The 15,628-nt window shown below is 39.0% G+C and overlaps 1 protein-coding gene across 3 annotated transcripts in view; it reads left to right on the top strand.

Moving 5' to 3' along the window:
- The first annotated feature begins 1,239 nt into the window (after positions 1-1,239).
- Positions 1,240-15,628, top strand: part of grid2 (glutamate ionotropic receptor delta type subunit 2) — a 452,662-nt gene continuing 438,273 nt past the window's right edge. For all 3 annotated transcript variants that reach the window (XR_002753592.1, XM_023343824.1, XM_023343825.1), the window contains exon 1: positions 1,240-2,256. Coding sequence is in view for 2 of the 3 variants with exons in the window: in XM_023343824.1 (XP_023199592.1) it covers positions 2,169-2,256 (88 nt within the window). In the remaining variant the exon portion in view is untranslated. The remainder of the gene's footprint in view (positions 2,257-15,628) is intronic.

Here is a 15,628-nt window from a genome sequence, read left to right on the forward strand (position 1 = left end):
CCGCATAGAAAAAACTTTCTTTAGGAGGCCCTGCTGATATTGGCATTCATCTAAATCTCAGTTAATTAGAATACAATTTAAAAGTTTTGTCACCTCTGTAGTTGGATTAAAAAAGTGAAACTCATTTGTTTGGAAATTAGAAAATCAAATAAGTGAATGATTTTATACAGAAATACCAGCCTAATGAGGAACATGTACTGTTCAGAATGTGGGTTTGGTTCATTTTGTACAAATTACTACATTAATGCAGCATGGCATGGAGGTGATCAGTTTGACTTTGATGTATTGAGCTCAGGTTGCTTAAATAGTGCCATCTAACGCATCTTTTATAGTGACTCTGATGTCTCATCTTCGTCTCGACAGCACTCCAAAGTTTTCTCTTTGGCTTGCAAATTCTTTTAAAAACCAGTCAAGCACACTGATGTCATGTCATTAAAGCTGGTATTTGTACTCATGGGAGTGTGAGCAGGTTGCAAGTGTTGCTTCGAAATGAAATCTCCACATAGTTCGTAATTAGAGGGAAGCATGGGGTATTTAAAATTTTCTGAGATTACTTTGTTCACTCTGAACTTGAGAAAACCGTGGAATCCTCACTGACTCTGCAAACGTCACAATGGACCTCAAACATTTTGGATTTTGTTCAACACTTCCTCCAGACACTAAGGCCTTGATTATCAAATTAAATGCTAAATGTAATTTCATGTGAAAAGAGAAGCTTGGGTCATTGCACAGATTCTCGTGATATTCTGGTCTCTGGCTCCCTTTTACTTGTGCACCTTGTTCAACACCTTTTCCTTCAACTCAACTGTCCAATAATCCAAGCATATGCAGCAAGATTAGTTGCCTTTTGAGGTTTAGTAGACAATATTCCTCTTTTGGTCTTGTGTATTATTTCCAAAAAAAGCTAAATCTTTGCTAGTTATGATTTGCCGACTAAAATAATGATTAACATCATCACTGCTTGAAGTAAATCACTCTGTGTGGAATGAATGTGAATTTCATTTTTTTAATGAATTAATTTATTCTAAATAGTGTTTTGTGATGCACCTGTACTATCTTTCTGTTAGATTCACCATTACAACTTTTAGATATTCCCATTTCATCTTGCTTTTCCAAGGTAATTTCAGACAGTAGATGCCCGCCCTCGTTTGCAATCTCTCTCTCTCTTTCTCTCTCTCTCTTTCTCGGGTCTCCCCCCTCCTTTTTCTCCCACACGGACGCAGCATACCTCCTCTTCACCAGCCACCGCTCGAGCTGGGGCTGAGGCGAGTACCAGCATACGGATTGCGGTCCACGGAGTGTCGTTGTGCGCATCCTGTGTTATGTACATCTTTTTCCCTTGAAATTTCCTACATTTTCCCTTCCAGTGTGCTGAGGAGCGTTTGGAGCTCTCGGTTGTAAGATCTAGCCTCCACCCCCATTCATACAGGAATTCTACAGACAATTGTGGAATATACACCTCTACGTGGTATTGCCATGTGGCGAGGTTTTTTCAGATTTGGCGTTTCCATCCTCCTCAAGAAAAGTGGCTGTTGGCTCTGACTTTTGGTTTTATTCAAAGAGTAGCTAAGTGAAGGGAGACCTAAAAGGAACCCCAGGAGAAATGGAAGTTTTGGTCGTTGGCTTGGTCCTCTGAGAGGCTGCTGCCGCTGCTGGTGGCGATTGGTGCAGGAGGGGAAACTGCGTCGCCAGGTCTAAAACGGCAGGGGGGATCTCGGGTCATTAGCCATCACAGGACCTGCAATTCAAGACAACAAGGTTTTCCCCAAACCGTCTCTCTCGCTGTCGAATCGTCACAGATTTATTTATTTTTTCAACGATCGGTCACATCATCCGGCCCCTCAGCTTCGACTTAACGCGTCGGCGTTTTGGATGCGGCGCGTTTTCTCTCTCTCTTTTTTTTTCCTTCACTGCAGCTCGGCGCCTCTCTACTCACCCAGAATCTGATTTAATGTTCGGAGGAATTTCAACAGGGTACAAGTCTCCAACTACACCCTGGAAATCTGCTCCTCGATTTTTTATTTTTTTAACCTCCATCTCCTCGAACGCAAAAAGAGCAAATCGAGACAGAGATTGATGGACTGAAAGAGGAGCCTCGTTTCACGGGATTTTAACTCTGATCAGAGCTGTAGTTTTTCCTGTGTTTCTTTTCCTGATCTCTGGACATAATGAAAGTTCTCTTGGCTGTGTTGCTTGTTGCCGTTTTTTGGAGCCAAGAGTGGAAGTCTGCGCTGTCGGATTCAATCATCCATATCGGTAAGTTACTGCGCTTTTTTTCTCTCTCTCTTGCTCCCCAGAATCACAGCAGATCTCTGTGTGCGTCTGTCAGGAAACAGACGGGGGGATTCAGCACTGATAAAGGCGCCCCTGCTTAAATCACATCACGGCTTCCCTGACGTACTGATGTCGCTCTGAGTTGGACTTATTTCTGTTGCATCCACCATTTCACTTGGGTTCGAGTGGCAAATGTGCTCAGAAATGTAAATTACGCCTTATAGCAAAGAGTAAAGTTTGCACTAGTCGGATAATTACTCGCAGCTTCAATTTTCATTATTGTCATTAATGCCTCCTGTTATTTAAGTAAGAAGAGTCATTTTAGACGGTGTAGCGTGTTTCTTGGCTGTCTGAGCACAAAACAGGTGGTTTAGGATTGTGTGATGCTTGCTCCCCTGGATTATCCTGAAAAGCAACACATTTCATACTTATAGATTATCCTTGAGCACAATGGCATTACCGCCAATATCATCCTCTGTTAGATACTGCAGTGCCAGAAGGTGGTGGTGTTGTCGGTGGTGGTGGGGGTGCCTTAACGTCTTTTCTGTCTTTCACCACCGCCTGCATAGTGTCACTGTTATATTGAGCGTGTTTCCGACATCAGGAAGCGTTATACAGGAGGGTCTGTTAGCGGCTGCAGAATGGAGGGAGAAGGAAGGAAAGAGAGCGAGAGTGTGCCATTCCGGATGAGAGGTGCTGATGGTGGGAAGGCAGAGTCGCTGCACAACTGGGTGGCTTCGAACAACCAATATACAAGAAATGGAGAGGGAGGGAGAGAGAGAGACCTGGAGCAGAGTGTTAGGCGCGTGAATGTCGGAGTCACGAGCACTCGTGTGCACGCGCAAACATATACACCAGTGGAATGAGATAAGCACCTGTCCGTGATAAATTGTTTTCTTTTCTTTTTTTTTTCTTTTTCTTTGCTGGTGCAACGGTTACGATCCTATCCAGGTCTTAACACTCGCACGTTCAAACACATATAAACCGCCTCACTAATCCCGTGCTTTGTGCTGCCATACAGCACTGTTTGTTAATCAGCTGGCCAGGGTCAGAATAGATAAGCCAATTTAGAGGCTACCTGAATGCAGGCTGCCAACAGCTGGATCAGGTCGAAGTCCTCGTCTGGGCTGCAGTCCAAACGGATGCTTCCAATTAAACCAACAACTGCAATTGAATGGAATCTGGTCAAACAAAGAGGATGTGATAACGCATCAAAAATGTGATTTCCCCCTCATTCTCTTCCTTCTCTTGAACTTTCGATTAGCGGTATTTTGATATGGCTACATTTGCACCTCTACTGGAACAAAAAGTCACAGGGGCTTCATTTTGCGTACAGGATTCCACTTTAAAAACTGCGGTTCTCATCCTTTGGGGGTGCCGGTGTAATCCACCGGTTAGGCAGATCACCCTGTGACTGAACGGTTTGATCACAGCAGCAAGCCTCATGTTGGGCAAGTGTCTCACAGTGAGCCTCTGAAACTTTATCTCCTCACATACTGTAAGTTTCCTCAGATAAGACTTTTCACAGTGTGAGCAGAATGTCTTATGAGACATTTGGAGGCGTACCAGGACTAAAACGATCTGTGCAGACAACCTGCAATAACTAGATACTCCTGATATGCATTCCCTCCACATATATCCACTGATGCTTATTTCTTTTGCATATCACATCCTACCTGTGCATAATAAAAAAAGCATGAAATCTTATGGTATTTGTTACATACTAAATCATGACTTCTGTAATTAACCTCTCAATCTTTTGGAAAAATAGATTGCATTTTTTATTGCATATTCATCTAATCGTCTTGCAGTAGTTCAATGAACTCTACAAATAACAGGTTAGTCTCTATATTTCTACATTTCTATAGCAACATTAATGTTTGCAGTTGACTCCTTTAATCAAAGAATGTGAACATAGATTGTATTACATAACACTTTAATACCATATTTTCCAGTCACAATTTTTTTTTTTTTTGTAGTAGTTTGTCGGGTCCTGTGACTAAGTCAGGTGTAACTTTTATATGCCCCCCCCCCCCCCCTCCCCCTTGTGACGTATATGTCTGGTGCATTAAAAAGTTATACTGATTGACATGAACCAAGGATTAAACATTGCTGTCTGCAGCCGTGAGGAAAGCTAGTCACGGACTGAAAGCCAAGATGGGCAGAACTGGAGGAACAAGTCCACAGTTGGGTACATAGAGCGTCCTCATGGTGTTCTGATGATTACCTTGTCTAGGTAGTTATGTCTGTCGGTGCCAACTTCTGAAACTGCAAGAACATCTGTTGAGGATTGTAAATAATCATGTCTCCACACCCTGATAGCTGCCAAGACAATTAATATAAATAACTTTGCAGGCGGACCTTCTTGGTGTTAATGCTTTAATGCAACCACCTCTCCATCATCCTGGATGTACACTACATGCATCTCCACTCTTATGCACTTCACCAGTGGAGCACAGTCATTCCTGACCACCATAAATTAGAGCACGGACATTGGTGCATCAAACTGCCACCAAACGTCCAAGCCAAAATCAACCGTTGGAGAGTTGGTTGAAAAGCAACTGAACACAATATGTCTGGATTATATCATTAAATGAACAAGGTCCTCCTCACATTTGACAATTTCCAAATAAAATGCAGCTTACTCCAGAGTGACTTATGTTGGTTTTCCTCCTCATGGTACATTTTTTGACTGAATCAGTCAGTCAAAAAATGTGAGGTGACTTATGGTCCAGAAAATATGGTATTTAAAACCAACCTCTGTTGCACCAAGATCTGGTATAGGTACCTTTAAAAAAATCTAACAGTACAACTAAAGATGAATCCATTAACAACTAAAGATGAGGTCATAAAACAGTTTGCAAAACCAATTAACAGCTAAGATTAGTTTGCAAGTCATGAAGCTAATTAAAAGAAACGCAACATACTCAGCCAAAGCAAGAAACTTGTTTTCAAGTAGAGATGCACCAATAAGTCATCCAGAGATTGTAATCAGTCTCTGGTCCCTGATTATCTGATCAGTGATCAGCAGCTTAAATACTCAAAAGATTTTCTTTCTCCTTAAATTTATCAAGACTATGGGATCTCAGTACCTTCAGTATACAAGCACTGCAGGAAACTCTTATGCACCATTTTGTATTTTCAAAAAAACAGACAAAAAGTTAGTGATATCTTCTCTGATGCACAAATGAGGGTTACTACATGAGCTCCTTATTTTCTGTTTTTCAACTCCAAGTAAAAGATTAGTCGAACCAAAATCATGTACAATAGTAAAAGGACATAGAACCAAAATTTCAGCAGCAATGAAGGTGATATAAACACAACCCTAAAATAAAAGGATGAAAAGAAACCTATTTAAAACAAACATGAACAACAATAATGTTACCCTTGAATGTTTTAAGAGTCTGAAAAACTGAAGATAAAGATCCCGAACAATGTACTACTTTTATAAAAGTATGTGCTCTTGTGTTGTACTCTTTAGAGGGAGGGGGGAATAATTCTTCAAATCAAAAGAAAATTAAAAATTGACAGCAGCAAAAAAAAAAAGTCTCAATGGCACACAAATTAAGAACTATATTGAGAGGTTTTTTATTTGTATTTGTTCTTCATCCTGATCAGATCTCATCCATTTCCATCATGTCCTTTAGTCTTCGGCTAGCCTCTTAAAAATCAGCTGTGGACTGTGTTGAGGTGTTAAATTTTACCCAATCGCTAAAGTTTGCCTGTGACCTATGTAATGCACCAGTTCGACACAATGAAATTGCCTGCACTGTTAACAGCCATCCTCCGCTGCAAAGAACCGATGGCTGCTAATGTTAGTTCAATATTTGAACGGCTTTCTTCACTTCCTCCGCTGCCATTGCTAAAACTACAGACTGACTACAATTCTAAAGCAGCGCAGACATTCAACATCATTGTTCACAACTTCTTCTCTTCCCTGTTTGGCTTGGTTGAACATCGACTGGAGAGAATCTGAGTCAATGGGAGAAAGCCCAGAGTGCTGGAAATGAGAACTTTTTTTGAGCAGAATTGCCCAGGAAGTCAATGGCCAGGCTAGCCTTGACCTTGTAATCTCTAAATATAGCTGATTTGATGATGTCAAAGCTTAGTGGCATGTGAGGGTTTAAAAAAATGTGTCAGTTTATAAAGTGTGTTGCAGTCTGTAACAGGTCCTCTTCTGGGATTACTGTGTTTAGCAGCATTTATCGTCTATCAACTCTGTCCAGCTTTCCTCTCCTTTCTGAAGAAACCCATTCCCAATGGGATTTATTCAACATCACGCTTCATAGTGAGGATAGTGAATTGCGGGTGTTATGCAGTCTTAAATGTTTCACCCCACAAATTTGGTTTCATCTCACCATTGAAACAAATGGCAAAATCTCCAATTAATTAGGCAAAATAATAATAAAAAAAACTAAGTAAAAATGATGCTAATATGATTATTTTAGCTTTCAAAAAAGGCTAAAATTTTGGCAAACTTTCAGGTGATGGAGATGCCTCATGTATATATAAATAATTGGTCTGATTAGTGATAAAAGATACATAGTTGTGGCATTTACAGGGAGCTCACTATAGCAAAGGTACTGTGGTGCTGTTTGTCAAACAAAACTGGGTAAATATACCCACTGCAGACAGGTTTGCAGAAGCACACCTTTTTATTTGCAGTAAAATCCAGACAGTGTTCATGTTGAAGGAGCACACTTTATATGTGCTTCTTCAACAATCCTTCACATTAATCACTTTGTAAAAGCAATTAATGTGAGACCCATATTTTTCATATATGTTCTAAACTAGTCGTGCAAAAACTATTCAGATTTCCACGTAAAAGTAGTTTGAAATGACAACTGGTTTGGTACAATTGACTGAGATATTAGGCTGTTTTCACCCTCATAAACGAACATTGGTTGTATTTTTGGGTTTTCTTTGTGTCCAAGAACAAAGGACAGATGTGGGTGGTTGGTAGCTACTGAGATTTCCATCCACAGTGACTTTTTTAACCCTCCTTCTCTCCCCTCCACCTTATTTCAAATCAATACTTCATTTCCGAGCTAGCCACAAGTACTTTCAAATCACAAGAAAAGGTTATCACTCCCAAAACAATACTTGTCCTCCCCGCCCACTCGCGTACGATATCCCTGTAGTGTCCCTCCTTATCCATACTTCCACAATAGAGCTTGAAAATGGCAGATAAACCACACTGAGTACATAGGGCGTAAACACAGTGAAGCAGGAACTATAGCCATTTGTTACACAAAATTGCATGTTCTTGTTTTTAAGATGTAGAAGGCAGCATTTTGCTCTTGTGGATATATCATTTCTATACATGAAGTTTCTGTTATCTCACACTTGATCTTCTCTATACACATAGAGCTGACCTCTTTCTCTTTGTATGTTTATCGTATTGACTTGGGAGTGCATGAGAAAAGAAAAACCCCACTATACTCTGCATGCACGTCACATTGACAGGTCAGAAGTAATCCTCTTTTAATCCCTTTGCTGCTGTTAAAGATGGAATGAGGGTAAGAGATGGAAAGAGAGTCAAACGGAGGTATATATCAAAAAGAGAAAAGATGGATGACAGAAAGTAATACACTTTGATAAATGCCGACTATGTGCCATCATTCCATTTTTAGTCCTCTAAAACGTCAAAGCTGTCAATCTGTAGGAGACTTTTCATTATTTTGGTGATATTAACAGCAGTGACCAGCAGATAGTTTCATCTTGCTCTGTCCAGGCATTAAATGTGATTGAGCCGCTGGGGAGATGGCACTACTGCCTCGCCCGTCTCCCTTCCTCTTCGCCTCATCCTCTGTCGCTCTTCCCACTTTGTCTCTCTAATGATCAGCATGCAGAGGGAAGGGGGGGATCCGCTTGGCTCTCACAGTGCCGTGTGTGGCATGCCAATGGCTCTTTGCTTTACAAGGCCAGTTCTTATGGATTTTATTTTGTGTGTGTTTTAGAGATATACAGACAGGAAGGGTGGTTATGTGTTCTGGGATTTGGGCAGCCCAACTGGGTTCTCAGTGTGGAGTCTCCCTGGTTATTAGCAATTCATCCACTGGCTCGTCAAGCATTCCAGATGAGAGTTGGATGCTTTGCTTTGACACTGTGCCTGGCTCATCCTGCTTAAAGTCATGATTTGTTTATTTGCTTTCTCATTGCTCTTCATTAGGGACATCCCATTTGGATATTAGGTATTGTAATGCAGTGTGGCTGCTATAAAGTAACGCTGTTTTAAATGTGCATTTTAGATCACTTTAGATCGAATGAAAATTTGTTTCAAGCTGCAATTAAACTGAAGCATAAATGCTGTCAAATTTCCCAAAGGTCTTTGAAAATGTTTTCAAATTTAAAAGTAAAGTGAAGAGTTACATATTAGTGAAAGCACCTAACACCAGCGGATATTGTCTGGTACACTTTTTCACCCATTTCCAGCCACTTACAAATCCACAAGCCTAAATGTTTTTTTTATTTGCATTTTATGTGATAGGCTAACAGCATAGGTGTCACAATAATTGTGTGGAGGGGACGTTTCCTCCACACATTTGACAAATCTAAATTTGAACCCCCAAACATTTACAGTAAAATATTACTTCCCCTACCACAGTTTGTATTGCTTTATGAAAAAAATCTATACCACTTGATTGATGGATTACACATTTCACTAAAACTCCTCTCCAGGTTTTTCTGGTTAGCTGCATCAACTTACTGATAGTGGTTCTGCTGAGGTAAGGATTGAACCGTGGACATTTGTAAAGCCTCTTTACTGGACAGAAATCAAACAGACGGGGAAGTTTCCTTCAAAATAAAATGCTTCACAAACGGCGGTTAAAATGAGAGCCTTGGCAGACCGATCTCCAACTTCTGTGGATGACCAGCACAGGAGCACATTACAAATGTTTTACGCAAAGTAGCATTCTATTGTGAAGTATTGTGGAAAATATTAAATTGTTTTAATTTTTTTGTATAGTCTGCCTGTATTCAAATCATTTAATACTTTGCACCTTTTGCTGCAATTTCAATTGCAAGTCTTTTTGGGTGTCTCTCTACCAGCTTCACACAGAGGCAGACAATTTTACTTGATTCTTTTTTCAATATAACGCAAGCTCAGAGTGGGTGGAAAGTGTATGTGGATATCAATTTTCAAATTTTGCAGCAGATTGTCAATTGAACTTTCTGAATGTCTGGGATCTGACTAATACACAAAGCTGCTTTGATAAACCATTTCACTGTGGCATTGGCTGTGTGCTTGGGATCATACTGATAGAAGGTGAACCCCTCTGCTCCATTTTCAAGTCCTTTTGCAGCCTCTGACTGGTTACTTACCTATCCCTCCAGAAGAAAAGAATTTTTATAGTACATTTCTGCCATGTTTCACTCTGGGAATGGTGTATTTAGAGTGATTTGCAGGGTAAATTTTCTACAGCAGTGCTTAAGCCAATTAGTTACAGTTTGGAAAGCCTTCTTCCACATGTTTTCTGTGGCCCCTACATAGTTTGTACAGTCCAAACAGGACTTATTTAGATTTTTTTTTCTTTCAAAAGTGACTTTTTATTGCCACTTTTCCTTAAGTCAAATTTGTAAAGTGAACTACTTCTGCCTTTGTCAACATATTTTCCCAGAGCTGCAAATCTCTGCATACCCTTGAATATTTGGATGATGGTGTCAACAGTGCTCCAAGAGATGTTCAAAGTTCTGTCTTTTTTTATAACCAAATCCTGCTTTAAAAATCTTCACAACTTGTTCATGATTTGTCTGATGTCATCCCTGGTCTTCATAGTGCTGCTGTTCACTAATGTTCTTTGAAAAACCTTTTGAGGCTTTCAGAGAACAGATGTATTTGTACTGACATTAAACTAAAAAACAGGGTTTCTTCAAAAATCTACTATAAAGCAAGTAGCTGACTTCTGAAGACAGTTGGGTTTACTGAATTCTATTCATGGATATCTGAGTAAAGGGTACAAACTAAATAATTTTGTTTAAAAAAAGAATGTGTACTTTTCATTCCACTTGATAAAACTGTAATACTGTGCCTATCACAGAAAATGTACTAAAATATGTTCATGTAAAGTTTGTACTAAGTTTTTCAAACTTGATTTGCTATGTTAGAGGTTTAAGGATTTCAGGATGGCTTTTGTAAATCTAGACTGATTCAGCTACATTGAGATCCAGGCTAGGTTGCTCAGGCCTCAAGTTCTTAATGTCACTTAAGATAGTTCTTCACAACAGTGGCTCTTTGTTTTGAGTTCATTCCTTGCTGTAGGACACATTTTTGATTTGTTGATGGATGATTTTTTTTAAACCTCCTAAGTGTCTGACATTCACATGTTGTCCTAAGATGTGACCTGCGGGTGTCATGAGCTAAGATCCAATTATATTAATTAATTACGTCTTTAACTGTCATGAAAGATTTGATGCTCAATGGGTAAGTGACATGCATTTGTAAATTTGCATTATTCAAATGTGATGTACTGAAACACCATAACTATAAGTTGAGAGTAACCGGTGTGTGTGTGTGTGTGTTTTTACTTTGGTGTCACAGTAGTCTTTTCTTTGGAGAAAGAATTCTAACAGTTTCTGTGTTTGACTGTCTGTGAAAGTGAGAATAGGGGTCCCCACTTGGTTTTATGTATGTCTATATCTTGGCAGCTGTCAGTAGAACTTTCACGCTCAAATTCTATTTGTTTACATGCAAACCTCGATTTTGTGTGTGTGTGTTTGATCTGCAGATATTCATCATGTTGGGCTTGCAGTGTACATTAAATGCTTCATATGTTTTGAGTTGTGTATACCAGTGCAGAGAGAAATGCTTGTCCAAGCTGTCTGTGATGTGAAAGATTAAGCACCTCACACTCTGTTGTGCTTAAACTCTATGGGTTTATGTGGATGAGCAATTCAAAGTTGTAAACTGTATCAGATTTCTTTGCATTTAGAAGTATTTGAGACTTTGTATCCTCTTGTGAAGACAGACGGTGACATTGACATCTGTGCTAGGGTACTGAGGCAGAACTTTTTACCAGGTTGTGGAGACGGGGAGAGGAAGGGAATGCGTTTGTGTTTTGAGGTTAAGATGGACTGACAAGTAGCTGTGAAGAGAAGTTTTGTTGCTTGTCAGAGGTTGAGTGCAGAGCAGGCAACAAGAGACATTCCAGGCCAGCCCAAGGTGCTTCATCTTAGTGTTCTTCAGTGTTCAACTGCATCACAACTGCATCACTCACTGATGCATTTGGAACAAACCTGATGGTCTTGGAAGGCCCTGTTCAACTTAAACCCATGATTGTATTGAATGCTATTTGGGGCAGGGTGAGATTGCAAAGCAGTATTTCAATCTTTGAACATTACATGGAGTGCAGTACATAGTGTGTGTTTTAACTTTAAAACCATGGTCATTACCGGTACATAAACTAACAGGCCAAGAAATGAGACCTAGCCTAGATAAGGGGTAATCAAATCTAGGCCCCGAGGGCCATTGTCCTGCAACTTTTAGATGTGTCTCTGCTTCAGCACATCTAAATTAAATAATGAGGTTATTACCAGGTCTCTGCAGAACTTGACTGAATACTGACAAGATAATTCAACTATTTGAGGCAGGTGTGTTGATGTGATCCTGATCGGGGGTGACATCAGGAATTTTGGGCCCCATAACAAAAAATTAAATGAGGTTCCCCATGTGCAGCTGCTGTCACCAGACCTCTAGACTCTCACTGACCCATCAAAAGCTTTACAAAAGTAATTTTAAAGGCTTGGAACTGTCTTTATTTCCTTCATCCAGTACCGGTACTAGCACAATATTTACTGCTTGTGAATTCTACTTAGAGAAGTCTCTATACATTATGTAAATCACCTTTTTGAAGCAAGATTAAAAGCAAATCTAAAAAATGAAATGAGTCCATATGTTTATGGTCTCAGGTCTATATTTTAATTGCAAAAATTAAATGCTAAATGCTTTGAAAGACAAAAAGACAATTACATGTACATTTGTAAGCATATCGCATTGATAGGGCATGGTACAGTGGTTAGAGAGGCCGCAGATCTTGATGCAGCCATTCGAGTTTAACTCTTTTTCTCGGTCCCTTTGCTTCATGTTTGTTCCCCTCTTATCTCTGCCCCCTTCTTGTCAGATTACCATTAAATTCTTTAGAAAAAATTAATTTAAAAAATTACATTTCTAAAATAATTTCTACCATGTATAATTTTAAAATTAAATGAAAATATCTTAACATAGTCATCTTAAAGTAGTGAACACAGCAGAAAGTGTAACTTACATGCAAGTTAAAGTAGGATAGTAGGGTAATTGTTTTCAACCATCCATGAATACAAATAGGGCTATTAATATTATTGTAATGGTTATTTCATCATTGTTTGAATTTCTGAAATTAATACATATTTCAGCTTTCTTGTGAAATAGTAAAGATGGCAAAAGAGAGAGAGGAATCCTCATAATCTTCATGCAATGGTGCTAAGTAGCATGTCAATGAACAAAGTGTTGCTCACCTTTTTCACTTGGACAAGGAGGAGAAGTTAAGCTGGTATGTTGATGTAGGGTGGCTGCTAACTCAGATCAGAAAGGGCAAAGATTGAATTATGTCCTCAATGAGAGGCAATATGGTCAAACAGTGTAAAATGATCAGTCTATCTATATGGCATTGCTCTTTCCACCATAGCTTCATCATGACTTGCCTAAATATCTGTCGTGATCTATCTATGAGTGTTTTGCACTTAACACAGCATTGAGGCAGCTTGTCATATAGTTTGTTAGTGAGATTATTTTTTTAAGGAATATATGGCGTATGCATTGTAATGCACTTTATTTATTATTTAAATAGATGTTTCATACATTGATCCTTGACCAACAGACCAATTTGCATGCCCCCAGTCATCTATTGAAAAAATGCATAGTGTGCAGTACAGTTTCAGACGATGTGAACGTTGTAGCAATGTGTGAAAGTCTTCTGGAAGAAATCCTCTCCTCATAAACTAAATGTCGATATTGCCATAAATGTAAATTGTGTACAAGTGCACTTTAATTGCATGGACAGTTTATACATGTACAACAGCAGAGTTGTAGTGAACATATCAGATGTCCTTTCAGTAGAACATCTCTCTCTTCTGTTTCTTTCATGTTTTCAGACTATGCTTTTTTTCCTGACAAGAGAAATGTTTTCTTTGTCCTCCAGCAATCTGTACTTTGCCTCATTGGGGCAAGAGGTGCCCTAAATGTGCATTGAATACATTTCCTTGTGTGCAGTGTAGTTACTGTGTCTCAGTTTCTCATGCATAGATGTGTGTGAGCGAGTGGTGGATGAAGCAGTGTGGATATTTTATGAAGTGGCATCTCAAAGAGTGTATTTGTCAGCACACCTCCTCACCGTTCTCTATGAATATAGGCACATGGGTGTGTGTGTGTGTATTTATGCATGTTTGTGTGACTGTCAACTACAGTTACAGGCAATGTCCATCACTCCAATTAATTATTTCTTTTACACCAAATAATGTTCAGATGACTTTTCATTGCAAAATAAAACAAGGAGTGCATGGCGATGGCAAGTGTGTTCAACAATATACACACAAAAGATACACTCACATAGTATGTGTGCTACAAAGAAAAACATAAGAAATGTCTTCACATATAAAAACTGCAGTCAACATTTTCAAACCACATATATATTTTTAGCTTTAATTTTATTTCTGTATTTTACCATGAAATTTGATGTTTTGTATATGTTTAAACATATTTACATATATATTTAGCTTCAAACCAGGCATCATTTCATGCACCTTTATCATGCATCAAGGTCATATGTGTCATGGATTTTGCAAAGTGTCTGAAACATTCCTCAAGGAATGTGATGGATATTGGCATAATAGCATCACACAGTTGTTGAAAATTTTGTCAACTGCATATTCATTATATAAATTTCCCATTCCACCACATCCCAAAGAGTCTACTAGACTCTATTGGAATGATATTTAAGGACTGTAGAGGTCACAGTTAGTTATAAAGAAATGGACATGGCAACCCAGCCAATATTCAGATTGGCTGTGTTGTTTGAACAATCCTCAATTTGTACTGAAGAGCCCAAAGTGTCCCAGAAATATTACACCACCAGCTGTAAATCATTGAAACAGGCTTGGATGGATGGATGCTTTTGTGTTGGTTATGCTAAGTTGCGACCCTACAATCTGGTGTCACAGCTGTATTGAGACTCATCAGACCAAGCAACATTTCTATAATCTGTTACTGTCCAGTTTTGCTAAACCCTTCTGTTGGTCTGTTTTCTGTTCTTAGCTGATAGGAGTGACACCTAGCTTGATCTTTGCTGCTGTAGCCCATCTGCTTCAAGGTTTGACACCGCGTGGTTAAAGATGGTATTTTGTACTCCTTGGTTGTTGGAGGGGATGTTTGAGTCACTGTTGGCTTTCTGTCATCTCCAAGCAGTCTGCTGATGCCAGAGGTCAGTAAACAATTGGCACTCACTTTTTTCACAGTTCACTGGACAGTTTTTCTTTCTTCTATAATCTGAAAAGATGTTGCATGGAAACCTTAGTACATCAACAGGTTTTGAAACATTCTAAAGTCGCTTGAATCAGCTTTTTGGGCCCACCCTAAAGTTTGATCTTGAACCTCAGCTGCTTTTTGTGTTAACATAACAAAGTCTTTTGATTCTGACTTTTTCTATGTTGGCACATACTAAATTGGCCCTGTGCTAACTCGGTTTAAAATGTATATTCATGGAAAACAACTGGCTTAGCTGCAATAAAATATTTTTGAGCTGGCAAAATGTAACCAGTGTGTGAAAGGAGGATTTTCACACTTGTAATACATTTTAATAATGTTTTGATTATTCTCTAGATTTCATTGCTTTTTCCTAAACATCATTTTATAAAGAATGCATCCAATCTCATTTGATTAGACAATTTAACATAATCAAAACACAATCTTAAGTGTTTCAGGTTTAACTTTAGACCATAATGTTTAGACCAGCACTTTCAATTGCATATCTAATTTCATAATCATTTACAATAGTGCTAAAAAAGACTATACATTGCACTTTTTTCCATTGATAAGTACTCTGACTGCCATCTGGTCCAGTCACCTATTTTAAAATGACAGGTTATGACCCCTGATCAAATCAAAACAACAATGACCTCCTCATACTACATAATATGCAGTGATATTGGAATCACATGACCCATCAGGATGAAAGAAAATACAACATATCCATTTTTACTTATTCTCCCTCTCCCACCTTAAGTATACCCAGACTAGTTTCAAACACACTTGCCCCTGGTATTGCAAGCTGAGCTACTGCAGAGTTAAAGGCACAGCCTGTTTCTAATACTCAAGGTTCAG

This window comes from Xiphophorus maculatus, chromosome 12 (genome assembly GCF_002775205.1).
Source record: "Xiphophorus maculatus strain JP 163 A chromosome 12, X_maculatus-5.0-male, whole genome shotgun sequence".
In the NCBI taxonomy this organism is placed as follows: Eukaryota; Metazoa; Chordata; class Actinopteri; order Cyprinodontiformes; family Poeciliidae; genus Xiphophorus; species Xiphophorus maculatus.